We start from the raw sequence: 27,807 nt of genomic DNA, 5'->3' as shown, positions 1-27,807 counted from the left end.
TACCCTCACCTATGGTCATGAAGGCTGGGTCATGACCGAAAGAACGAGATCCAGGGTACAAGCGGCCGAAATGGGTTTCCTCAGGAGGGTGGCTGGCGTCTCCCTTAGAGATAGGGTGAGAAGCTCAGTCATCCGTGAGGAGCTCGGAGTAGAGCCGCTGCTCCTTTGCGTCGAAAGGAGCCAGTTGAGGTGGTTCGGGCATCTGGTAAGGATGCCCCCTGGGCGCCTCCCTAGGGAGGTGTTCCAGGCACGTCCAGCTGGGAGGAGGCCTCGGGGAAGACCCAGGACTAGGTGGAGGGATTATATCTCCAACCTGGCCTGGAAACGCCTCGGGATCCCCCAGTCGGAGCTGGTTAATGTTGCTCGGGAAAGGGAAGTTTGGGGTCCCCTGCTGGAGCTGCTCCCCCCGCGACCCGACACCGGATAAGCGGACGAAGATGGATGGATGGGATGGAGTTGAGTTGGTCCACAGGTACGTGCAAAGGTATCATTTGGGGGATGGGGCGGTTTAACAATAATCAAAAGTGGCCAGTTTAACCCCCCCAAAAAGTTATGTGATAATGATGAATGTAAAATATTACCTGTTATAAAAAATGTTAAGTGGTTGGCTTTCTTGATTCAATGTAACTGGCAAGCAAATAAAAATATTTTTCACACAAACCCCCCCACCTCTGGGTGAGACTTGGTTGCGCCCAACCCTTCAACGTGTTTTTCAAGCACACAGCGTGGCGGTTTGAGGTATAGTGCCCAAGGGCACCACCTTGTCTTAATACGGGCCTTTCTACACTAATGAATAGCGCCTCAAAGAACCCGTCTGTAAAACTCCTGAAGTTTGCAGACGACACCACCGTCGTTGGTTTGATCCAGGATGGTGATGGGTCTGCTTACAGACAGTAGGTGGAACAGCTGGTCCAATGGTGCAGTCAGAACCAGCTGGAGGTAAATCCCAAGAAGACTGAGGAGATGACAGTGGACTTTAGGTCTCTTCCACCCCCTCACCATCCAGAACGACACAATGTCCACTGTGGATTCCTTTAGGGTCCTTGGATCAACCACTTCACAGGACCTAAAATTGTCTCCCCACACTGACTCTGTAATCTCTTTAATCTGCCTAAGGGAGCTGCTGACCACTTCCTATATACTATATATATATATATATATATATATATATATATATATATATATATATATATATATATATATACAGTACAGGCCAAAAGTTTGGACACACCTTCTCATTCAATGTGTTTCTTTATTTTCATGACTATTCTCGCTGAAGGCATCAAAACTATGAATGAACACATATAGAATTATGTACTTAAAAAAAAATGTGAGAAATAACTGAAAACATGTCTTATATTTTAGATTCTTCAAAGTAGCCACCTTTTGCTTTTTTTGATAACTCTGCAAACCCTTGGTGTTCTCTCAATGAGCTTCATGAGGTAGTCACCTGAAATGGTTTTCACTTCACAGGTGTGCTTTGTCAGGGTTATTTAGTGGAATTTTTTCCCTTATTAATAAAAAAGCAAAGGGTGGCTACTTTGAAGAATTTAAAATATAAGACATGTTTTCAGTTATTTCACACTTTTTTGTTAAGTACATAATTCCATATGTGTTCATTCATAGTTTTGATGCCTTCAGTGAGAATCTAAAATGTAAATAGTCATGAAAATAAAAAGGAAACGCATTGAATGAGAAGGTGTGTCCAAACTTTTGGCCTGTACTGTACATTAGGAAGAACGGGACAAGATAGTAAGATATAGATAGTGAAAGAAAGAAATAGAGTGAAAGCTTTTTGGAGTTCATGTTTATTCTGCTTTATACGTAAGCTACGCTACGTGTGCGCTAACAACGTAACGGACGGAGCTCGAGCATATCCTACGTACAGTACGTATTCTACGTAGCAGTGGAGCAGGACGTAATAAGGATGTGTCCAAGCAACACTGTGAAGAAAAGACGTTTTCTTTCTTTTAGCTGCCTGCTTACAAATAACCGAAGCTAAAATCCCGTCAAAAGGACAAACACTGAACGTCTCCAGTAACGGAGGTTATTTAGTTCCCGGAGCTGTCGGCGGTGACCAGCTTTATATTCCACATACACAGTGGCAGGTGAGTCACATCGGCTGTTGCTAGTTTCTGTCCTTTTGAAACAGTCCACACAGTAGCTAACGTTAGATAAAATGAGCTGGGACCAATCATTATGGACCTGCACACACATGTTCGGAGGCGCGTGTGTGTTTGTGTGTCGATTCGCACGTTTCCTTGTGTCGTTGCGTCTCTGAAAATGTATAGCTGCCACTGCGCATGCGCGAGTTGACTCGATTCATATACATGTGGTTTGTTGTCCCCCATTCTTGCTTGTATTGTACTGTACAGTAACATTTGATGTTGATACAATGTACTTTTTTACAAACTAAATTGCTAGATTAAAGAATTGTAAAACATTGTGATTTTTAATCCGAATTATTCATGTTTTGAGAGTTACAGTTTGTAGTAACAAGTGAATACATTTCATTGTATATTGCTAATCTTTACCCCCCCCCCCCAGGTGAAAGTAGCAATGCCTGACAAACATGTCTCACAAAGAAGATAATGAAGGGAAGAGGAGGTGAGCAGCACAAACTAACAGCACGACAGTTCTAAGAATGCTTATTAAAGGGCAATTTTGGTATTTTTTTTAACCTGGACCCTATTTTCCCAAGCGTTGGTGTCTACGTGACTAACGTTAACAAAAAAAACCTGGTCCAGTATTGAGTGAGAACGCTTTAACCTGCGGCTGCAAACCGGGGCTGTAATGTACAGTAACCATATAGGGCAAAATGTGCATCATCAATTTCCGTCCACAAATTTTTTGCCACTGACAGACTCAGGTTATTATTCTAAGTGTCTGACAACATTATGGAATGGAGCCCTACAGACAGAGACGTTTTTGTTAAAGGGTACAATCCTTTTTGATTACATCAAACGGCTCAGAAATGACCATAGCCACACTCACCAAAAATTAACGTTTAAATAAATAGTACTTATAGTGTGTATAGAGCCAGCATATTTCCACATGTAAATGGGTGAATTAAGGGTCCTATCGGTGACGTCAAACAACTTTAACGCGCCCGCAAAGCATCCCGGGAAGTAGGGCTGTAGCGATACACTAATCATACGATACGATACACGATATTCAGCTCACGATACGATATATATCACGATATTCAGCCAACGATACAATTCGATACGATTCGATATATTTCGATACACTTACATCATTTTCTGAAAGATTTAAGGGGGACCGAGTGATTTTTGGTGACATCTTGTGAGTGTTCCATTTACTTGGATTTAATTAATTGAACTGAAAACATCAATTACACAATATATATGTCTGACTGGACAGAGAGTCTACAGCAGGGATCATCAACTACATTTCTTTCAGAATTAAAAAAAAAAAGCACTCTGTTGGCCGGACTATCAAATAAAGAAAATAAAATGAATTTATACCTAATACGCCTATTCTTGTTCGAAATTTTCACTTTCTTACTGAATTAATGCTACTATTTTTTAACATGTATTAGTGTGAGAAAACTCCTAAAAAACATGGAAACTCCATAATGATAACTGGCTCTTTAACTAGAAAAATATCTCAGACTAGGAGGCAATTCACTGAGGAGTGATGGTTAAAGTCTGTGATTATGGAAACATTATTGTAGTATGCAGCATCCTGATTGGTGGAAAATGCTTGCAGAAAGAAAGGCTGTTGTCAGGTAAACATGTCACCGTCAAAGAGGCTGAAGCGAAAAGTTGGAAAAGCCAAAAGCCCAGCTTTATGATGAATGGACTACACATTCACTAATGTCAACAAAGATGACGGCGCGCGATTGTACTAGCTCTCCTGTCGGTGTATATTTATACAAGTACAGCCACACTGAACTAATCAATATAGACTACGATACAACACAGCCGTTACGAGAGCCTTCCAGGCGGCTCATAACATCCCGGAGGACACAGCCAGACCGGGCGCTGCAGGTTATTGTCGGCGCTAGCACGCCGAGCTAGCTACCGGCAGGATGAGAAAATAACTCCGGCACGACCAGAGGCAGAGGACTGCATTTTTGTGCACAATGAATAGAGTACCAACAGCAGGATCGTTGCCCAGCTCGGCTCACCTGACCTGGAGCCCTGTCGGTAATATACAGGCCATTTTATTTACTATGAAAACAGCACACTGCCGTCTACATAGCGCCCGATGCTAACGTTAGCACAAGTTTGGCTCACTGCTAACCATAGTGAACAAACTGCAGCGCGATCACCTGGAGGGGACTTTTATAAGGCGTCCTTAGAGTCTGTACTCCCCAGCTTTTTCCAGCATGTAGATTGTGTTACTAGAGGGAAGAACATACTAGACCATGTAGACTCTAACATCAAGAAAGCACACAGAATTGCTCCTCTCCCTCACCTGGGCCAGTCAGGTCACATCCAACTATTCCTGATCCCAGGATAATCCATCCATCCATCCATCTTCGTCCGCTTATCCGGTGTCGGGTCGCGGGGGGAGCAGCTCCAGCAGGGGACCCCAAACTTCCCTTTCCCGAGCAACATTAACCAGCTCCGACTGGGGGATCCCGAGGCGTTCCCAGGCCAGGTTGGAGATATAATCCCTCCACCTAGTCCTGGGTCTTCCCCGAGGCCTCCTCCCAGCTGGACGTGCCTGGAACACCTCCCTAGGGAGGCGCCCAGGGGGCATCCTTACCAGATGCCCGAACCACCTCAACTGGCTCCTTTCGACGCAAAGGAGCAGCGGCTCTACTCCGAGCTCCTCACGGATGACTGAGCTTCTCACCCTATCTCTAAGGGAGACGCCAGCCACCCTCCTGAGGAAACCCATTTCGGCCGCTTGTACTCTGGATCCCAGGATAAGTCCCGGTCAAAAGGACTATACAGCCCAGTAGAAGGACTATCAGTACCTGGCCTGACACGGCCCTGTCACAGCTCCAGGACTTCTAACAATAAGGACATGGTTGTGTGCCATATGTTACAGAACAGAGCCCTTTGTTTATTATTATGATTTCATCTTGCTTGTATGCTGCACAATTTACATTACAGCAGAGGTGAACAACTGAATGTGTACTCAGAGTTCAATGCTCCTACTAGTTCAATTATTAGTATAGTATTAGTATTTTGTCTTTTGAATTGTTTTTACTTACTTACATTTTAAAGAAAATAAATAAGAACTGTTTTCATTCAACATTGTGCCCATTATTATCATCAGTGATTAAGTAACTCAGACTTTTAAAAACACATTTTAAAAAGGATATCGTCTAATTATCGTTATCGTCAAAATCAGAAAAAATATCGAGATATTATTTTTTGTCCATATCGCCCACCCCTACCGCAACGATATTGTAGTGTTGACAATTGGTGCTTTCACAAAATATTTACGAGATTTTTGATAAATAATCATCAGTAATGTAGATATTATGACTAAGTGGGTAAAGGCAAATAATAGAACAGTTACTACAGTCTGGTAAGTTCAGAAAATGCAGCCTTTAAAACCATGAAAAGACACTTATGCCATATCACGATATTACGATATCTGAAATCTAAGACGATATCTAGTCTCATATCACAATATCGATATAATATTGATATATTGCCCAGCTCTACGTTTCGGTGAACTATTTTCGTAAAATATGAGATCGTATTCTGTCCGAGTCGGTTGAAATGCCGCCAGACCCACGTGACGTGACGCATTTGTCCAACATGGATGTATTACGTTGCGACACCACGCTCCAGTCGTGTCACAAAAATGGATCAGCGCTGTTAGAATAACAATGTGAGCATGTCAGTGGCAAAACAAGCACTTTTTGTGGACAGAAAAACATTAATAATTTCAATTTATTTTTTACACATTTTAACTTGTTACCATCAGTCACAAAAACAGGAAAATAGGGTCCAGATTGAAAAATTAAAAAAAGAAGTTACACTTTAAGCCAATGGGGAAATCACTATGTAAATGTAATGCAGCAGTGTTGTATTAAACACCTTTTTTTTTTTTTTTTTCTTTTTTTTTCAGCTCTCACCACACTGAATTGTACACCAGCATCCCTCGAACATGTCTCCCCATTGTCTACCACCCAGACTACAACATCACCTTCATGGGCCTTGAAAAGCTCCATCCATTTGATGCAGGGAAGTGGGGGAAAGTCATTCGCTTCTTGAAAGGTAAGAGAATGAGAAACACGTTGGCAGATGGGAAGAGTTGATCAAAGAAGCAAAGAGACGTAGAGAACAAGGAGGAGAGAGTGGAGAAGGTGAGATGTAGGTGAGACTCCCTGTGGAAGTCTGTGCGGGTACAGGAGATGAGGCCCAGCACGGGTTTCAAGGCCGAGGGAAAACAGTCGCTGGCTAACTGGCACCACTTCACACAAAGTCAGCGCCAAAACCTGCGTCGTGCACCGTGGATTGACTTTGCTATAGAAAGTGTCGTACACAATGTAATGAATTCACAAAACATTCAGAAGTTAAGAGTGCAAATGAAGAATTGAGCTTCTGCTGAAATAGGAAAATCCTTGGACTCTTTTTGTATTCACCTTTGCAATAACCTAGAGAAAAAGTGGCTGCTTTTGCAGATTAAACCAGCATAATTGCAGAAAAGTTCTTTTAGTCAGTCAGCCTGGTCCATCAGAGGGTCAAGAGAGTGGAACTCAATCCCAAACCACATCAGACAGTTAAACACATATCAGTCCCTCCAGAAAAACGTGATTATGTGATTGCATAATTCAATGCATAATCAGCCAAAGTCCGCATATTTAAACTTTCGCCGCATAAATTGCAGATTTCCGCACAAAATATGTGGGGCTTGCATGATTTCATAATCCCCGCATTTTCGTTGCAAAAAAGTCACATTATATATCTTAGCAGAAAGTTGAAAAATGATGCAGCCTTTTCCCTGTTGCCATGGGAACGTTATGAAGTGACGTAAGTACGCGACGTGAACATCATCGAAAAGCAGGGTGTTGGGGGGGGGGATCACTTTTTTTTTCATCAAACCGAGTTTTTGCAAGTTCCCGCTATTTCATTGCATAAAATTGCATAAATATCCTGCATATTTCATCGCATTTTTTAAGAAAACGTGCCGCATAATCAAGGATTTTTGCCAGCAACAATCACAAAAAAACTCTGCATTTTTCTGGAAGGACTGACATATACGTCTTTTACTAAGCAGCTAAAATACTGGATGGTCAGTACATATACATGTCAGCACTAACACTATTTATGATACATATTATTCTGTTAGTTTGAGTCAACATATATGGATTTTACTTATTGTTTCCTCCTAGTTTAATACTGCTTTTATTGTTCTTAATGGTTCTGTCTGTTCTAATTTATATTTTTTCACTTCATACTCTGTTGTTTTTCTTTTTTTTTTGTTTTTTTGTATTTCAGAAAGCCTTTTTTAACATCATCGAAGACAGGGGACTACAGATGAAAAATAGCCTTTTGGCTAATTCTGGCATTTTTAACCCATGGGAAATCATGCGTTTTATTAATTTGCGCTGTCCCCTTTCATAAATAAACTAAACTCAATTTACAAAACCATGCAAAGGAACCTGTTGTGTAATAATAATGTGTTTAATGACCCATCTGTGTTAGATTCAAACTCAGAGGCTGATTATTATTTATTTTTATTTTTTTACCGTAGCGTGTAACAACCTTTCTGTGTCGTCCAAGAAAGAAACTGCATCAGCTAACGTTAGTCAAAAATAAGATACATGTAAGAATCTTAATAAATGTAATAATGGACAATTATGTGATGCTAAAATTCAAAACCATACCTTTTTTGTAGCATTTTTAATCGTGTTAAAAATCATGTTGCTATGGAGCGAGCTGTGGCACACCTTACGGCTCCACTGATGCAGGTTGTCACCGTTACAAATAACAACGATCGCCATTTTGTTTTGTACTAATCAAATGACCCCAGCAAGCAGTTCAACGCAGGCCCCCAGGAAGTAGGCCTGCACGATTTGGGGAAAAATATGAATACTGATTTTTTAGCTTAGAATTGATATCACGATTCTCTGCTATGATTTTTTTCTCATGAAGTGTAAGTGGCAGTACCAAATATCGATTTTGTTGGCACCTATAGCTAGGGCTGGGAAAAAAATCGATTTGATTTAAAAATCGAGTTGGTAGGTCAAATCGATTCATATTTAAAAAAAAAACGCTCAAAACGCCGTTAGCATCTTGTAGGCTACTTGTATTTTCAGTCCAAATACAGTATAAATAATTTGGATGTTTAACAATCTTTGTTGCACACTGCACAGTGACTTTTCAGTTAGAGAAAGGGTTTGCCTGTGCAATTTTGTTTATGTTGATGCACTTTAATTAAATACAATAAACATATATTTTTAAAATATATTTACAGTTCGCAGTTATTTTGTTTTAAACGGAAGGGGGTGAAAATCGAATCGTAAATAAAAAAAAGAAAAATCGCCCAGCTCTACCTATATCACATTGCGCATCACCACAAGCCTGTAAATATAGAGGCTGATACTGTGTTTGCGTGTGGCCGAACGGCCAAACCGCATAGAAAAAGCTGCGGTTTTGAAAATACTGGTGTTGGTGTGGGAGGGGCCTTAGCTTATAGAATTTATGTCACAATCCCAAGTTTTTCATGTAACAACAGCATCATAGTATTAGTCGCAAGCCTATTTGACTTATTTGACTCTAATCACACAATGCCTTTGTCACAGAGGAGCACTTCATCACTGATGGAAACATCGTGGAAGCCCGTGAAGCTACTGAAGAGGATCTGCTGGTGGTTCACACCAAACGCTACATCAACAGATTAAAGGTTGCTCATCCCCCCTCCCCCCCCAACACTTCCATTCTTTAGTGCATCTCTCTCTATGACAGCATGGCATGTTCGCTACAGTTCTTCATCTCTTCACTTCTTTCTGTACATCTCTGTGATATTACACGCATCGCTCAGTAGTCCCGAGGAGGTAAGGGGTCCATCAGGATTTTTTAGTTTTTGTTGATTTGATATTTAAATTATAGTCTCGCTTTGCTTCACATTCCTCTCTCCCAACCTAGTCTCGCTTTGCCAGACCTTCCTCCACAGCGCTGTTAAGGAAGGTCTGCCACAGTCAGCACAGCATTCCAGCACAGGAGAAAAAAACGTGCTCTGGTTTATTGGCATTTCTTGAAAGCAATCACAACTAAACCTGGTATTTCTCTCAGATTTTCTCTAAATGTTTCTCCTATTTGACATTTTCCTTCTCATATTGTAATGCAAGGAGGTGACATAATTAGTCCTCATTCTAATCAATCATGTCAAGCATATATTCAGAAGAAAGCACTGCTCCGAGTCCTTTGAGTCAATAAGAGTTTTAGCGCTTTTAATCTATCTGCCCTAGGAGTTGATTAGGATGTTCATTTGATTTTCCCCCCAGAGTGGATTTGGGAGGCTGTAGTTCAGTTGTTTGTGGCAATTTGCCAAACAGTCATTGATATAGAAATACTGAGATGTGGTTGTAAATCTCTCAGAAAGGAGTGTCTGCTTCAGGGACAGTAAAGCTGATAGCAGTAGTTCCATAGGCGTAGATTACGTGGGAATGTAGGGGATGTGTGTGTCCTCCTCCCCCCCCCCCCCCCCTCCCCGAATATTTAGAATAGGTAGATTTGTCCTCCTCACGAAATAATAAAGACATCCCGTTCCCCAAAAGAGGGAGAATTAACCGTCCAGGGGCTCGTTTCCCAACGATTTCAGACACCCCTATAGTAGACCATACCATCTTCACATCGCAGCACATGTTCGTGTTGCAGTGGCAAAAAAAAGCACAGTCCCTGAATCTCTTTTCTTTCCCTCTTTCTCTGAGATATGAAGCTACCTTTTAAATGCGGTCAAAAATGAACGATCTGACGGAAAACAATCATTATGTCTACTTGTGCTGCAGAAATTGTTTCAAAAACAGTTTTCCAGAATGCGGGGAACGAAGTATTTGACGCTCAGACTTTTCTGGGGGTCCCCAGAACAACCCGTCCCCCCCATCCCAGTCCCCCACTCCCTGTCCCCCATCCCCCGTCCCCCTCGGCTATAATGTGTCCCCCCAAAATGTTGAAACAAAACCTTCGCCCTTGAGTAGTTCTATCATGTTCAAAGGCTTTGTATTCATTCTCTCCCCCATCTACTGCATGCAGAACCAAATCTCGGAGGGCTCAAGAGAGGTACCTCAGTACTCTGCTGTGAATTTGCATTCTTCTGTTGCTGTTCTTTTTTTTCACGCGAGAGTCGAGAGCGAGACTCTTTCTTTAGTCAGCTTCTCTACACCTTTTCTCTCCAAACCCTGGTGGGCACACATTGAAACACAATGTGTTTTTACCTCCTTTTTTTTGGGGGGCTTTCTGGGCTTTCTTGCCACTTTTGCAACTACATCATACCTGCCAACATTTGGTTTTCAAAATCTGGGAGATTTGTGCGGGGGCATGGAGGCTGGCCGGGGGGTGGGGGGGGTGGACACGACTGTTAAGTGTACTGTAACTGTTAAGTGTATTATTTACATTGCAGTTCAGCTTGCGTCACGTTTTCTGCCTCTGTCTGTCCTTTCGTGATGATGGATGAATTGCCTGTGTGCTCTTATATGTGATGGTGCCGCTGTTAATTGTTGGGTAGTGTCATTTTCCCCGCCGTGCGCTACATTAAAATTAATGCGACACACCTTACAGAAAGCGTGGAGGTTGTCGATATGACTCAGTAAGATGTATGTAAATTGTTGCGCCCATCACTGTTAAAATTTACACCGCCTTCACCTGCCATCTTTGTCGGCTCGCTTTTGGGTCTGAACTTTCTGCGAAGCTTGCGCAGAGATCAACTGCGCAACAGGGTTATAGGTTGCCAGGTTGAGGGTTATAGGTTGCCAGGTTGAGGGTTATAGGTTGCCAGGTTGAGGGTTATAGGTTGCCAGGTTGAGGTGACAAATGGGTTGAAAATTATATGGTGTGTGGATTGTGTGAATAGGATGCGTTTCATGCAAGATCTGGCAACTGGTCAACATTAGACAAACATATTGGTCCGTTTATTAATAAAGGAGTTTGGGCCATGCGAATTACGTGAGTTTCCCGGGAGAAATAACAAACCTGGAGGGGTCCGGGAGATAGGGCTAAAAAGGGAGAAACCCGGGAAAAACGGGTGTCTTGGCAGGTATGAACTACTGTTCTGCTCATGCAGTCAAGTCATTCAGTTAGCGTGTCTGTTAAGAAAATAAATGAACGATAAGGAGCACTCCTGATTCTGTCTTCCATGAAACAAAGATGTCTTGCTAAATGCTTTTCAGTCAACTGAGGTCCTCTCATCTGTGGTTTTGTTGGTCTGATAAGGGATGGAGTCATAGCACAGAAAAAAAGGATTCGACATACTGTGACTAATTGTGTTCTTTTTCACTTTAGTGGTCTCTGGTGGTGGCAACGATCACAGAAATCCCACCCCTCCTGTTTCTGCCTAATTTCCTGGTGCAGCGGAAAGTGTTGAGGCCTTTGCGGACACAGACTGGAGGAACAATAATGGTAGATATCTGTGAGCCTCATTTCCTCTCCGTCTCTCTTCATGTTTGTATCTGGTAATATTAACATATTTTACCCATCTTCCGACTATCCAATGTCATTTGTCAGAGGAAGTCTATGTCTCTATGTCAAATAGAGATGATGTTCTGTAGTGTACCACTATCAGATAGTGACGCGATCCACTACTGTGTCTGTTACCTTTTGTCAAATAAATACAAGCTCTGCAGGTGCATCACAGCTCACACATGCAGCTCCCCAGCACCCAGCCAGCATCACAAACGGGACAATTTAGAATCAAATACAGAATTTAAATAGTCTGGCTATCACCAGACCAAGCTCAATCTTTTAAGATTGAACATTAGTCTGGGGAGTGTGCTCTGTAGTTTCTACTGCACAAGAGGGGTGATCAACGGGCATAGTTCAAATAACTCTGTACGATAGTCCTTCAACAAATCAGACCAACGGTCTGGGTGATGTAGCAGTGACAGCGGCATCAACTGGCTGCTGCGCTTCGGTGGCCGCCATGTTGAATGTTAACAAGAAGCTGCTTGCTAGCTTCTCTATCGTCATTGTGTTAAACCCGCCAATAGCGCGCCAGGTGGATAAGCCAGTTTGTGATTGGTCCCCGCAAAATTGTAACGGAAGCAGGATAGATAAATGTACAGGTCTCCAGCCTGAGCTGTAGGGCGAAATCAAATCGCCGGCAGATCGGGCTGGGTTTACTCCGTCTACAATTTAAAGGCATTTCCACAAAAACAGCTTTTAAAGCTTTAGCGCGCAAGGTTTTGATATTAATGAACGTCCGGTACATTCAAGCCATTGCCAAATGAGTTGCACAACTCTCTCTGTATTTCTCAGTATGACTATGTTCAGAAGATTGTGGCGTCCGGCGACTTTTGCGTGTAGGAAGGCTTGTATCATTTGGCGACAGTGTTGTTGTCATTACTTAGAATTCCTCATGGGGGAGACCGAAAAAACAAACTTTAGCTTTAACTTCTTAAATATTCAGAGATGATAACACTATCTTATCATACTCTTTAACTTCTCTGTTGAGATTCAATTGTACATAACAAGCCACTGGCTATCTCCTCTGTGGGGAGGGGGAATGCCTTCCATGGAAATACAGTTTTTTCGAAAACACGTAATCTGGATTGATGACTATTCATTTTAGGATAATTGGATGTTCCCGGCCCTGTGTGTCGCCGCTGTCTAACTCCGTTCTCTTCTACCCAGTGTGAGTCGAGTGCAGATGTGAGTTGCGCATGTGTCACTTTGCGACAAGTAGCCTACAAGATGCTAACGGCGTTTTGAGCTAACGTTAGCAATCAAGTAGCCTACTAGATGCTAACGGCGTTTTGAGCTAACGTTTGCAATCAAGTAGCCTACAAGATGCTAACAGCGTTTTGAGCTAACGTTAACAATCAAGTAGCCTACTAGATGCTAACGGCGTTTTGAGCTAACGTTAGCAATCATAGATAGCTAAAACGTTTTTTAAATGATTTCCATCTGCTGTTATTGTATGTAAAGAGAAAAGTTTATTATTTTACAGATTTCACAAATTTCAGTAAGACACGTTATGCCGTAAACCATTTAAATCTGAGTGTGCGTGACTCACATCGGCACTCGACTCACATCGGGCAGGGACAGCTGTTGTCGGGTCACTTTTACTCACGACATGCTAACCGGCAACATAGGATTCCATTCGCTACTCTAAGCTAAGCTAGTGGACCGCGGTTGTTAGGTCAGGTGAAGCCGGGTAACTGAAATCCAGGGCATGTTGATCTTGATTCGTAGTACAGGCCTCAGGACCTTTTCTGATTGTTGTTGAGACTGGGTATTACATCATCTTATTACATCATCAAAGCAAATCAGAAGGATGGGTGAATGTGAGACAGTTAGCTTCGACAACGATCAGACTGAGGTTTTTTTCTTTTTTTTACAAATGGGACAGCAATTAGTTGGGGGCACATTGTGTGGTTTCCAGTCCATATTATAGGTATACTTCCCCTTCTGACCTACATCAGACAAAATAGTAAGGGGACTTAGAATCTCCGGTCTCAGGATCTTTTCTTGCTGTCTATTCCAAAGGTCAGAACTGAACTGGGAAAAAAGGCATTTTAGTTTGCTGCCTGGAACAAGTTACAGAAAACCTTGAAACTTAATGAGCTGGTCTCATTGGTCGCTTTTTAAGAGGATGCTAAATGACTCGGAGGCAGACACATCTGGCTGTAGATGTTTTGCCTGATGTATTTATAATTGTGGTTGGCTTTGGGAAATATTTGCTGCTTTAGTTGTTGTTTTATGTTTTTAATGTTTTTTGTGTACTTTGTGTTTGTGTGTGTATGTGTGACTGTACTGCTGCCTGTCTTGGCCAGGACACTCTTGAAAAAGCGATTTTTAATCTCAATGAGGTTTTCTTTCTGGTTAAATAAAGGTTAAATAAAAACTAAATTGATATATTGCAAATTATATTACAGCTAGCATCATGCCTAAGGTCTTTTTTACCCAAAGAGATGCATTCTGGGAGTGATGGTTAATGGAGTTGTGAGGATGCAGTTAGAGGGCTATAGTAAAAAATGCCTTGTGCTCTCACTTCTTACATTGAGCGCTTGTTTTTCCCCATACAGAGAGGAGTGTTAGAGCCATGGCCAGAATGGCCATTAGTGTGGCATTTACAGAGTCTCCCCAGCTGATATCTCTTTCCCTCAGGTGTCCTACATGCTGAGCTCCAGAAATATATGGGCCCTCTTTCATCCGAGATTGAAATCTTGACCTGCCTTTAAAAGTAGATGCTGCCAGGTACATATAACATATAACTCTTAGTGAAAAAAAATTACCGTGAATGTAGCACACATCTGTTATTTATTTATTTAGATACATTTTTTATTGCTTTTCATATTCAAACATACAGAACAGAGAAACACAATTGAACAAGAACAAAAATCCTCTCCCACCCCCCACCCTCTGCAGTCTCCAGAAAAACAAAACAAACATACAAACAGAAATCTCACCTTGCGCTCTCCTCTACTTCTTGTGGTGTTGAGGTCATTAGGTCTTATATTTGTGCTGCTGTTTTTCCATAGGTTGATAGTCAATGATTTGGCTTTGTTAATCCTCAAGCATAACTATGTCTAGAAAATGCACCAACCACTGTTTTATACAAAGCGAGGGAAGGTGGAGTCAGCGTTGAGCTATCATTTTCTTGGTTGCAGTTGAGCCGGCTAGCCAAATTTTCCTCTGTCTTCCAAGCAGTGTAATTTAGAGTCGTCATTAAGTAACAAAACAACCGGTCAGCAGGAATTCGACATCCTATCACATCAGATATTATTGATGTTGTTTTATTCCAGAACTCATGCACCTGTTCACACTCCCAGACCATATGCAGAAAACTTCCAGTTTGTTCAGGTTGACAGAACGTGCAATAGGGAGTGGGAATGACTTTAGAGACATATCTCTTCTGAGGAGTCCAATATGTCCTATGGCATATTATGTTGGAGTGGATCTGCTCGTGATTTGGGTTCTTGGAACAGTGGGAAATGTTGTCCCAAACGGTCTCCCAATTAATTGCGTTCCCCTCAGGGCTCAGCTCTTGCTCCCATTTATTTACTATTGGGAGTTCTCCAATGGATACTTGCATCAGTTTAGCATAAATCTTGGACACTAATCCTCTCACAGGAAAATCAACAAACCATTTAATGACTCGGTGCGCCACAAGACTGTTTCCCCATGGCACTCCGTAACATTTTAGGGCTGAGCTTAAGTGAAGATAAAAGAAAAAGGATGTCCTGGGGACCTCAAAACTAGCTCTCAAATCTTCAAAACTCAACATACCTTTCTCACTGAATAGCTGCTCTAAAGTATAAATACCTCTGCCACTCCACCGGTTACAAGCAAAGGGTTTGTTACCAGACATTAAGTGTCCATTGTGCCATATTGGGGTATTCAAATGCCACTTATTGGTGTAGCGTAGTTGCTCCTCCACCTGTTTAAAGTTGGCCAATGTGTTGGTGATAATAGGGCCATAGACTAGCATACACTTTTTTGGACACACACCTGCAAAGGCAAGGTCTTGTAGTCTTAGGCTTCCAGTGAGGTTTTGCTCTATTTCTCGCCATGGAACTTTAGATGAGAGGTCCATCCACACTCTGAGGGCCCGTAGCTGAAAGGCTGTGTGATATATTTTTAAGTTTGAGAGGACCAGGCCTCCCGTGTTTGTGGTACGTTTCAGGGTAGAGTATTTTAGCCTAGATTGTTTATTATTCCAAATATACTGCCGAATTAAGGTATCAAGTTTCTTCCAGGTTGGTATTGACTTACAAAACTTTAATGTCCCCGATCGGCAATTTGTTGTACAGTACAGGCATATTGACACATAATCCACAACACAAACATTGAACCAGACATCCACAGCGCTACCTATCCAACACATCAATAAATAGAATACAGTAAAAGGAGTATATTGCACAATATCATAAATAAATAAAATAAAAATCAAAACTAAAAACTACTGCACCTTATCCTACTTCACATCTATTCCTTCAGTCATACCCCTTGTAGCACTGATGTCACATGCCTGTTGTTCAATAAAAGAAGATTAGATTTATTCCAGTTAATTTTATAGCCGGAAATTGAGCCAAATTTGTTGAAGATCTTAAGAATTTTCGGAATAGAGTCCTCAAGATCAGAGATGTACACACATCTCAGTTATTAATGATTTATCTGAGTGAAGTAGATAAGCCCCGGTTGTTTCTTAGGAGCATGAGTCAGTGGAACAACGAGCCCTAAATAACCCCTTCCTTATGCGTAGCCATGCACATTAGGATTAGGTTGATCAACATGTGAAACAAACACTGCCTGTCTCTCTTTTCTCAGGAAAAAATGCTTTTAGGAGTAGACTATATTTCACATATAGTGCATCTGTAAGAGAATTCCCTGAGGAAAAGTCAAAATGACATGGCTATTACCATACACTCTTATTCTACAAGTAAATGTAGGCTCCAACACCTACGTTGACGTTGAATGTAAATTGAGCTAACTTTCTCTTTAAATCTTCTCCCAAACTGTACAGTAAAATAACATCATATTTTACATGATCATAGTCAGGGTATTCCTGAACAAGATTATGTTTTAAATTTAACATAAAAGGAAAGGACAATATGTATTTCATTTATGGGAGTTAAAAAATGGGAACATTATGTGTAACAATATTATTTAAGCTGACTTTCCCTGTGCATGAATATACAGTCATACTACTTTTTGTAATTGTATAAGGTCATAGTTTGAGCAAACATCCACTGTGCTTCTCAGCAAAACTATTATGGAAACAGTATTATTTCTTAAGGACTTATTTGCTGGTGGTTTTATTTGGTATATGGACTGTTCTTATATATATATATATATATATATATATATATATATATATATATATATATATATAAAATGTGAGAAATTATTGCTGAAATGCAGGTCTTCATCCTTTTTGGCTGCTCTAAGTACCGGTACCGCAACACCAGGAATAGACGAGCGTCAAAGTAGGCTGTTTCGAAAAAGGTCTCAGTCTAATATCTATGCTTGTTCTCATGGAGCCATTTTTAATGTAGGCCATTTTGTCCTCTCCTATCAGGACATCAGCACAGGTGTTAATAATGATATCTTAACAATGCCTGCAAGGGCAGATTCACAAATGAGGGAAAAAAGAGAAGCATTGGTAAACACATACAGAATTTGAAGTGTTTTTTTTCCAGATCTGTGCCCTGCAGTGAAAAGCAGCATCTGAATGCATCACCTTGAAATAGTTTCCAAGGAGATTGTTTCTTTCTTCTGTTCTTCAGTAAACACAAATCATTTCTGGTGAATGCAAAAGGCCCTTCATGATTGTAGCTGCATTTTGTGGTTTATTTGGAAAAGGTCATTTTTATTTATAACTTGATATTCTGTTTCACTCAGAAAGGGTCTTTTTAAAAAAAATAATCTTTCAATGTTTGTTTGGGAAATTTAACTGAAATATTTTCTTTTCCACAGGCGGGGAAATTAGCTGTTGACCGAGGATGGGCTATAAACGTAGGTAAGTGAGTATCTCGTACTGATACGCATAACACAACCAATCGCTGTACATACAGCTCCAATATGTGAGAGAGCATTACCACTTACTGTAGGGTTGGGTATTGTTCAAACACTTCCGGTACCAATACCAATATCGTGACTCTGACACTGGTTCTTTTGTGGATACCAATTTTATCTCCAACCTGTCTCCTACACAATACGTTAATATGTATGTATGTACCTTGGTTTTGGGGTCACAGTTGGGTATGTATTAGCGGTGGTACGGTTCACAAAACCCACGGTTTGGTTCGTATCATGGTTTTAGGGTCACGGTTTTCGGTTCTGTACGGTTCTTGTTGTTATTTTTTCTTTAATCACACACATGATATATAGCTTAATTATCGACAATGTAGGATACAGTATTAAAACATAGTTCTATCTTGTAATCATGCACAAACGGAATTTGACTTTAAGCACATTATTGGGACCATCTCTGAGGAAAGCTAGGTGAGATTTTGATACAGCAAGATGAAAGACATTAATGATTTCAACAAGGTTTCCATTTATTTGGCAAAAAATGTAGTTTGTATCGTTAGCCATTGACAGGAACATATGTGCCCTTTTTAGCACATGAAGATTGAACAATTGAAATAACTTGCATCAAACTAACGACTTCAGTGTAGCTCTTACAAAAATACAGGTGACGTGACGTGCAGCACTCCACGCTCCACCGTTGAGGAGAGGTCGACTCGGCTCGCCGCCTCTCAAAATTTGAGGAAAATCTTTTAAACTGACCTTTGTCGATGTGAAATGAAGACAGATTCAGCAACTGCATGGCCCATTTCTCGCTAAAAATGTTTTCAGAAACACGTTTCGGTGAACTATTTTCGTAAAATATGAGATTGTATTCACAACGAGATGCCATTTGTCTGTTTTGAAATTCGAGAGCAGCCAGACCCACGTGACGTGTTCGTCCAATCATCTCCATCCAATCTTGTCCGAACCGAGACAAGCGAACCGTACGGTTCGGATGTTTTTTCATGAACCGTACCACGCCTAGTATGTATCTATGTACTAACGAAATTAAATGGAAAGTCTTTTGCTTGCCCTCCAGTTTGTGCCAAGCAGGGAACAAAAAAAAAAGCTGCATCATTACTTTGTACCTCCTGCTTAATCAGCTGCTTCACACCTTCTGTTAATGAATCGGGTGGAAATATTGTTCTCCATTAATAAACTATAACTATATAAACGCTATTTAAATGCGTCTGACATATCATGCGTCTCAACACTGTGATAATAATACATTTTATTTAATGGCGCCTTTCATGACACTCAAGGTACGTCACATACGATCAGCAATAAACAATAAAACATACAATAAGCAACAAAGCACCCGCAATAAAACCTCAATTAAATCAACAATAAAATATACAATAAGCAACAAAGCACCTGCAGTAAAACATTAATAAAATCCACAATAAAACACAAAAAGCAACTCAACTCAGCAATGAGAAATAAAATAGGATGCAGGCTTTATAAAAGACTTATAAAAGAAGTTGTTGGAGACCAGGCAATAAATGGTAATCATATTTTTCCCCGTCGCCTTACTGGCCTGTATTTATATTCTACCGTACACTGTAGTTTAATGAACATGAGCATAGCAGGGCAGAGGGGAGTGTAACTTTTAACCTGAATGAATGGTTATCATCCCATTTTGTTTAAAAGTCTCTTCACAGTCTTTTTTTTTTCCCCATCCCTGTACTGTACATTGCTGCACTTGAAGCATTTAAGTAGCAATTGAACAGTCCCATTCTGGTGTCAATACAGCCATTGTTGTGCCACAGGAGAACAGCAGCCATTTTTATGAGTTGCAATAGACTCAATAACAGCCCAGGACCAATTATGGTTGTTTAAAATAATAGCCCTTCTCGGCTTGTCTAATGGCCCTGATGTTGAGCCAGTGGATTTTCTGTTTCCCAGGAGGAGGTTTCCACCACTGCTCCAGTGACAGGGGAGGGGGCTTTTGTGCCTTCGCCGACATCACTCTGGCCATCAAGGTAAGACTAGTCTGGATCAACAACAGTACATTTCTGGGTTAATAGCCTCACATTCGGCGCTTAAAAAGTCTAAAATTCTAAACTATAAATTTAAGGCCTTAAAACGACTTAAAAAAACCGCCAGATTTTCATCTGAGGTCTTAAATTTCATTTGGTCAGGTCTAAAAAAGGTTTTACCCTCGTTCATTTCCAGAAACGCTGGCCGCAGAAAGAGAAAGTATGGAGTCGTAGCCTCCAAAGAGAAAGTATGGAGTCGTAGCCTCCAAAGAGAAAGTATGGAGTCGTAGCCTCCAAAGAGAAAGTATGGAGTCGTAGCCTCCAAAGAGAAAGTATGGAGTCGTAGCCTCCAAAGAGAAAGTATGGAGTCGTAGCCTCCAAAGAGAAAGTATGGAGTCGTAGCCTCCAAAGAAAAGTATGGAGTCGTAGCCTCCAAAGAGAAAGTATGGAGTCGTAGCCTCCAAAGAGAAAGTATGGAGTCGTAGCCTCCAAAGAGAAAGTATGGAGTCGTAGCCTCCAAAGAGAAAGTATGGAGTCGTAGCCTCCAAAGAGAAAGTATGGAGTTGTAGCCTCCAAAGAGAAAGTATGGCGCTGAAGCCTACAAAGAGAAAGTATGGAGTCGTAGCCTACAAAGAGAAAGTATGGAGTGATAGCCTACTAAGCGGAGCTCTAGAGTCTTTGCTCTGTAACAGAACCAGCACAACACTGTCCTCAGAACGTTGGTTCAGTGTGTTGTAGTTCTTTCTGGGGGATATTGACGTTGGTACGTACGCGGTGATAAAACAAATCCCATGATACATGCAATACCTGCCCGTGAAATCCGTCTGCGTCTCCTCAGAGTTTGTTAAAGTTCGGCTAGGCCTACGTGTAGAAAATGGGAAAGTGTACTTTTAACGAGACGTGGCTAGATCAGTGATTTCCGCTGTTGGTTACTAGTGGTACCCATTTTTTTGGTAATGCGTCGTGTAGGTCTTGAATTTCAATCTTTATTGTCTTAAAATGTCTTTAAAAAGGTCTTAAATTTGACTTACTAAAACCTGCAAGAACCCTGTCATAGACTTCTATAAAAACAGACTTCTTTTTGGAGCCAGTGAAATCGCTCCCTGCTTTAAGGCACTTCTGCATTGGCTTCACTTTTCAGAGCTGGAAGCTTTGTCCATTATTTTTACAGTCTATGTCTGTATCACAAAGTACATGAAAGAATGTAAACACAGTTACTGTGGGGAATATAAAGCACGATCGGTGTTCCCCCCCTAATTAGATTTCATTTGTGAAGGCTCACAGCCCAGAAATGTTCTTGAGGGCTTAGTGTCTCTCAAACTGCATTTTCCATCATTCAATCGTCATCATTCAGTGGCTGCTGTTCAGCAAACATGACATCGTTTTGCTTTTGTATTAATGTTCAATATCTTGCAGTTGATGAGGGTACACGATCATGCTTTGCAAGTACTAGATTACGCAGACAGTTTAGTACCAAAAAAGAAAGGAGTGAAGGGTTTACATGCAGCTATTGAACACGTTCCATTCTTTCAGCATTTTCAAACCAAAACATAAGTATGAGCTTAACTTGTTGTTAACGCTTATTGTGGACATTTCTGTACTTCAGCTCAATTGTAATTTAATATCAAAAGTATGAGTTTTACTTTGGAATCCCATAGAAAGAGTCTGATCTGTGAATGTGTCATCTTCAGAGAGAGAGAGAGTAAACATTTTCCCATTCATCTCTCAGTTTCTGTTTGAGAGAGTGGAAGGCATCTCCAGGGCTACCATCATTGATCTGGATGCTCATCAGGTGAGCCAATACCATTACCTCTCTCTGTGTCACTGTGCATTCCTTTTTACCACCACCCCAATCAATGAGGCTCCATGTGGGCCAAATTGGCCCTTACTGTCATATTCAGTGAAATGTATCTGAAAAGATCTCCACTGGCATACAGCTTTGGATAATACTGGACTATCACTGGGTTATCTGCAGTAATGTCAGCTACTTGTATGCTTGGGCTTGTTAACTCTGTGATGTGTGGGTTGTGTTTTGTGTAATAAAAACATTGTTTAAACACACACACATCACCTTCTCTGCTTTTGTATAAAACAATTTGTAAGTTTTTTCAAAAACTGTGCCATAAAGGGGCTGCAGTACCACTTTTGCTATATAATTCAGTTTGGATATCTTTTTTTACTGACCGATGTAACTGTCTCCCAATGACTTTAGTTTTTGTGAGGATAAAATAAAAGATGTCTTGTTAAATTCCCCATTGTTCCAATGATAAATAAATTAAAATAAAGCCAAAATAAATGACATAAAAGTGTCTCAGCCTTTTTGCTCCCAGCTGAGGATCTTAAATATAATTTTTTTTGTCCTTTCTTTCACTTGAAATAAGTTATCTGGGCTCTTTTTTCCACAAGGAAACCAGGCGAACCTCAGAGGGTTACATTTTGGAGCAGACCCAAATCATTGGGCGGATACACGAATTATGTTTCACTTTGGTTAACATTGCAAGATAGGGCGTTTGAGCTGCATTCGTGTGATGTCCGAATAATCAGGGAAAAGGGTTCCGGACTGTGGAAATGCACACTGCATTAACATTGTGAGATGGATTATTATTTGATGTTGTTTATGCACTCTGAAGTTTAATATGAAGACATTTGTTCAATTTCATATTGCATGTTTAAAACTTTAGTGTGTCACTTTTTGATATTAACGAGCGCCCGTTACATTCAAGCCAAATGAGTTGCTACAAAGCTAATTAAGCTCCACACAACTCTCTCTGTATTTCTCAGTATGACTATGTTCAGAAGATTGTGGTGTCCGCAGAAGCTCGAGTGAAGATAATGACTTCTGCACAGTTCTTCATGTTTTTTTAATCCGCCGTGTCCTCCTTGGCTTCTAGCAACTGTGTGAAGGTAATATGAGGTCTTTAATAAAGGTTGTGGTTCTGCTCTGATGTAGGGAAATGGACACGAGCGTGATTTCTTGGACGACAGACGAGTGTTCATCATGGATGTGTATAATCGCTACATATATCCTGGGGACGGATATGCCAAAAGTGAGTTGATAGCACCACAAGGCTATTATTAGAGTTGTTCCGATACTAATACCAGTATCGGAAATTCCTCCAATACTGCCTTAAAAGCTGGTATCGGCGAGTATGCGAAACTATGCACTGATCTGATACCAAGTAGTTTGAAGCCCTGAAAAAAATCTACCTTAAAGTATTTTATTGATGTTCTTTTTTCGTTATGACTGACTGTGAAACTAGACAATAAAAGAAGGTTTTATGGCATTCATTCTCTGTCTGTAATTGTTCATGTTTCACAAAGGGTTTAACCATATCACATCCGTACATTGTTATACAGCTGTTAAAACAATTCGCAAGTTCAAGTATTGGAATTGGTATCGGGGAGGAAAAAATTGGCTCGGAACATCTCTAGTTATAATAGTTTTGAATTTTCAATTAGTTTTTATTTTATTGTAGTTTTGACTTTTGGATTTCATTTTAGTTTAGTTTTAGAAAGGTATATCAAGGATGTAGCTACATATACATACAAAACACATACAGATTATGTATAATATTTAATGTTTGCACTTCTTTGGTGTCCGATGTGAAGCAATTACGGCACAGCACCGCCTCGTGTCTCTCGTGTTTTCAATTTCTGTCCGTTCAAATGTGGTCTCCTTTTTTCAGCAGTGATAAATTGAAATGAATTAGCTTCTATGAAACATAAAGGTCTTATAATGAACCTTTTTCATCATTAACAATTAATTACTGGAAATGGACATACTAATGAATTAAAGCACTGCTGTAGATTTACACTTCGGCGTATTCTATAGATAGAGAAACACAATTACCCACCTGTACATGGTAAGTCTATTCTGCCTGAGTTAAAAGATATGCTGTTGCATATAATACTGCAGCAATTACTAGCCCACATATACATCAGGCCCGTGGATAACTGCTCCTATTTTATTATGGTTGCAGGTTTTGTTTCAACATTGCCGGGGACACAATATAACAGGGGGGGGGGGGGGTCTGGTGGTTGTCCACAATAAATTGTTAAGCGTCAAACACTTAATTTCCTCCATTCTGGTGAATGGATCTTTTTTAACCTTGTTAAAGCCAATAAGCTTCCAAATGTAAAGCTACATAAATACATGTGTTCTTTGCCCCCCCTCCCCCCATGCAGCACAAGTAGACACAAATCACATTTTCCATTTTGAGCCCCTTGAATGGTTATTTTTACCTCTTTCGTGGAGTGAGTTGTCTTTCATATTTTTTGAGTGGGACAAATCTACCTCTTGTGAATATCTCCTGCATCAGTGTGGATATCCATAATGTCTCCATTTCTCTGTATTTCCAGGAGCCATAAAGAGAAAGGTGGAGCTGGACTGGGGCACTGAAGACTCGGAGTACCTTCAGAAAGTAAAGCTCCACTGTGACGGGGCGCTGAACGAGGTCCAACCTGACATCATTGTCTACAACGCGGGGACGGACATCCTGGATGGGGACCCGCTGGGAGGACTCTCTATATCACCACAGGTACTCTTTCTGACACCCAATATAAATGAACTCCAGTGAGTATTGATAAGCCTGGAGTGACAGAGTAACTTTTTACAGTTCATACTAGGGCTAAGTGATTAATCGTTTTCGAATCGAAATCGTGATTTGAAAGAATGCGATTAGCTAATCGTGAAGACCGCGATTAATCAAATGTGCAATATTTAGTTGAATGTTTGGTGCAGCTAGAGCTGTACCGATTCCAAATTTTACTGTACAATTAAAACTAAGCCATCTTTGAGCTTTTTTTGCTCCTGTCACATTATATAGAGCCATATATTTTCACATGTAAATCGGTAAACTTTGTGTTTATTTCAACTTCAACTAGAGTTGTGATGGTTGGAAAAGTGGAAAGACGACCTGAAACAGTTTTTTTCATAGTTTTATTTCGTTTCTGTCTACTTCAAATGAAGTGTATTTTACGATGCCAAAATGTTTATTTACATGGAGTCTGGTGGTTTTAGCGAACGCAATTTCGCGGATGTTTTTATGTTTTATAAAAAGGATCTTACTCTTTAACAGAAAGGTCGACCTCCTTAGAAATCCTTTCCATAACGTTGTCAGACACTTAGAATATTAATCTGAGTCTGTCAGCGGCAAAACAAGCATTTTGTGAAGGTAAATACAAGCTTTACAATTGCCCTATTAACTTACATTGTAGCCTGTTTCGCCGCTGCCGACTGCAGCGATCTCGTTTAATACTGGACCAATGTCAAAGATTGTTGTTCCCATCAGTCACTTAGACACAAACACAAAGGAACATAGGGTCCAGGTTGAAAAGAATGGTAGTTACCCTTTAAGTACAGTACTTGAGTAAATGTACTTAGTTACATCCCACCACTAGTTTGTAAAAATGTAAATAATTCTTTCTGTGAATGACGTCCAGCCAAAATTCATTTTTTCCTGTATTGTATATACATACAGTACGTGCCCTTAGGGAAATGTTGAATTATCCAGGTTGAAAAAAACGGTAGTTACTCTTTAAGTCCAAATCTTGAGGTACTTGTACTTACATTTTCAATGCAGGACTTTTACTGTAACAGAGTATTATTACAGTGTGGTATTAGTACTTTTACTAAGTAAAAAGATCTGCATACTTCTTCCACCACTGTTTACCACTAGGCTGTGCTGGGGTTTGGTGCTGGGGGGGTTGCAGTCTCAGTCGCGAATTGGATGAATTTTCATCACATTGCTATGCGTCACACTGTCAACACAATGATTGCCTCTTGTAGATAAAAAAGGCACAAACGGAGACCTTTGGAAACGAGGACACATGCCAGTCAGTCTTATTGGTTAGGTAGCTTACATACCATTCAGTTACACAGATCCCTGCTCTTACTTTCCACCATTGTTGCTCTTTCGCCAAAGTATTTTCTTTATTTTTAACTTGTACATCAATGATTTTCAACCTCAGAGTCAGACGATGTACTTATTTTATGCAACAGAATTTCAAACTCAATGAGAGGGATGTTTCTCACCAAAATACTCTTTGGGAGTTGTAGTTCTTTTCCACATATATTTTTTACATTCACAAGCTTTTACTTTTTCTTGAAACACAGTTCCTCATCTTTTGTACTTTTGTACTTTAGGACTTCAACAACTGTGACATTGTCTGTAGAAAAAATGAAGGGGACTTTAATATCAGGAACCCTGTATGCCTGCAATAACTCTTCCAATTTTGCAGCTCTATAACAAAATCAGGAAGCATATCTTTTGTTGCATTACTTTCCCTTTAGGTATCCCTGCATCTTTCCTATGTTCCTTAAAAATGAACCTAAACACAACTTTCATTTTTTTGTGATTTTTGTTCATTTTAGATGGCATTACATACAGGAATGGAGATGACACCGATTTGTAGCAATGTGTCTGTTAAAAGGCACTGGCTACTAGTGAAAGTGAAGAGCATCTTCTGATCAGTTCACATCCCTGTTTACTCTGAAGAAACCCTTTTATAAGATACATTTTTAGAAGATCAAATTCTTTATCTGCAGCGCTGTAATGGCAGAGGAAATATCTGAATGTAGAAGCGGCAGGCCCAGCTGTGTAGTGTTACGTGAGCACTTCATGTTGCTAATTTGTCAGGAAGTTTGAAAGCATACTGAGAGCTGATCCGCAATGAGACAAATTTGGATTTATTACTTCCTGTGTGCGGAGATATCCTGCCAGTGATCCTGCAAATTCCAGAGAATAATTGGAGCAAATAAGAATGTGTTATTGGGAATGGTACACTGATGTGTGTTGCAGAGCTGAACCGGGATGGTATAGTATATGGCCTGAAATTAAAAATGATGTAAAGTTGTCGTTTGAATGGTACCAGCACTTAAGATTTTTTTCCACATGAGTACCTGTAATTGTAATTAATTGTAATTGTTATACCAGTGTTATCAATAGGCTGATCTTTTTCCCAATAGGCTATATATCATGATTTATTGGGAAAAACCAAGCAATTACATGTCAAATCTAACATTTAGCAGCCCCGTATAGCCCGAAAGGAACGATCCTTTGTTTGATAACCACATTTTCAGACACTGCGGCGCTTCCACTGTGAGATTGGCAGTCCACTCAGGATCCTTAGATCAAGTCTTTAAATAGTCGACTATTCAGGGTCTCCCCTACTTACAAAGTATAGATATGAATATAAATATATCCAATACACATGCGATGAGCAAGTCATGCAATTGCTGAGTAATGGTACTGGCACATATTTTGGCTCAATTCAGGCACTGTGTTTCTTGAATAATAATGAAATCAGTATATGTGCTCCATAATCAATGAGAATTTTGACACAAGCTGTTCCCACTCTCAATCCCTAGACGAATAGGGATGTGTGTTTCTTTCCTACTTTATATGTCGCCCAGAGAGGTTTGTTGCTCTGCAGTGGAGAAGTGAGATATCGGACCAGCCAGGCCTCCCTTCCCTCCTCGAGTGAGGATTCAGATAAGGTACTAGTACTATCCAAGGCCGGGTATAGACTGACAGACCAGCGTTTCTCTTGTCTTTCTCTGCCAGGGCATTGTAAATAGAGATGAGATTGTGTTCAGGGCTGCAACGCAACGGGGCATCCCCATACTCATGGTAACATCTGGGGGATACCAGAAGAAAACCGCCCGCATCATCGCCGACTCCATCCTCAACTTGCACCGGCAGGGCCTGATTGGAGCAGAGGCTCTGGAGGGGGAGGGATCATCATCACTGGTGACCAGCATGATGTGCAGCTCTGGCTCTGTTGGATCGACATTCACTGCTGTATGAGTAGGGTTAGGTATTGTTTATTTAACCAATACCGGTGCTAAAACGATACTTTTTAAACGGTGCCAGTGCCTAAACCTTGAACAGATACTTACTAGACGGAAAAAAATAAACTGCTTGTTTATTGCTAAAGCCATATGGTCAAATTTAAGTGATTTATTGAAAATGTAATAACTTATTTTAACCAGTTAATTGCTGTTAAATGACAAAAAGGGAACCACTAGATGGCAGAAGAGTACTTTACCACAGCATTGAATGCACCATGAGCTTACAAGTTGCAATTGAATGCACCATTAAAGGTGCTGTAGGGGGGATTGCGAAGATCCAGGACAAAAAATTGAACAGAGACAACTTCTC

The 27,807-nt window shown here is 40.5% G+C and overlaps 1 protein-coding gene across 1 annotated transcript; it reads left to right on the top strand.

Annotated features, from left to right (window-relative positions):
• Nucleotides 1–1,864: 1,864 nt before the first annotated feature.
• Nucleotides 1,865–27,586, top strand: hdac11 (histone deacetylase 11). Its single transcript, XM_028576031.1, has 11 exons — nt 1,865–2,108; nt 2,548–2,607; nt 6,061–6,209; nt 8,741–8,841; nt 11,436–11,552; nt 17,571–17,613; nt 19,572–19,648; nt 21,375–21,437; nt 22,596–22,692; nt 24,005–24,183; nt 27,211–27,586. Exons 2-11 carry the CDS (start codon nt 2,573–2,575, stop codon nt 27,451–27,453), a joined length of 1,104 nt encoding a protein of 367 aa, XP_028431832.1. The 5' UTR covers nt 1,865–2,108; nt 2,548–2,572; the 3' UTR covers nt 27,454–27,586.
• The last annotated feature ends 221 nt before the right edge of the window (nt 27,587–27,807 follow it).

This window comes from Perca flavescens, chromosome 4 (genome assembly GCF_004354835.1).
Source record: "Perca flavescens isolate YP-PL-M2 chromosome 4, PFLA_1.0, whole genome shotgun sequence".
Taxonomy (NCBI): Eukaryota; Metazoa; Chordata; class Actinopteri; order Perciformes; family Percidae; genus Perca; species Perca flavescens.
Note: the sequence above shows the minus strand (reverse complement) of the source record. Positions and strands in the feature narration are given on the sequence as shown.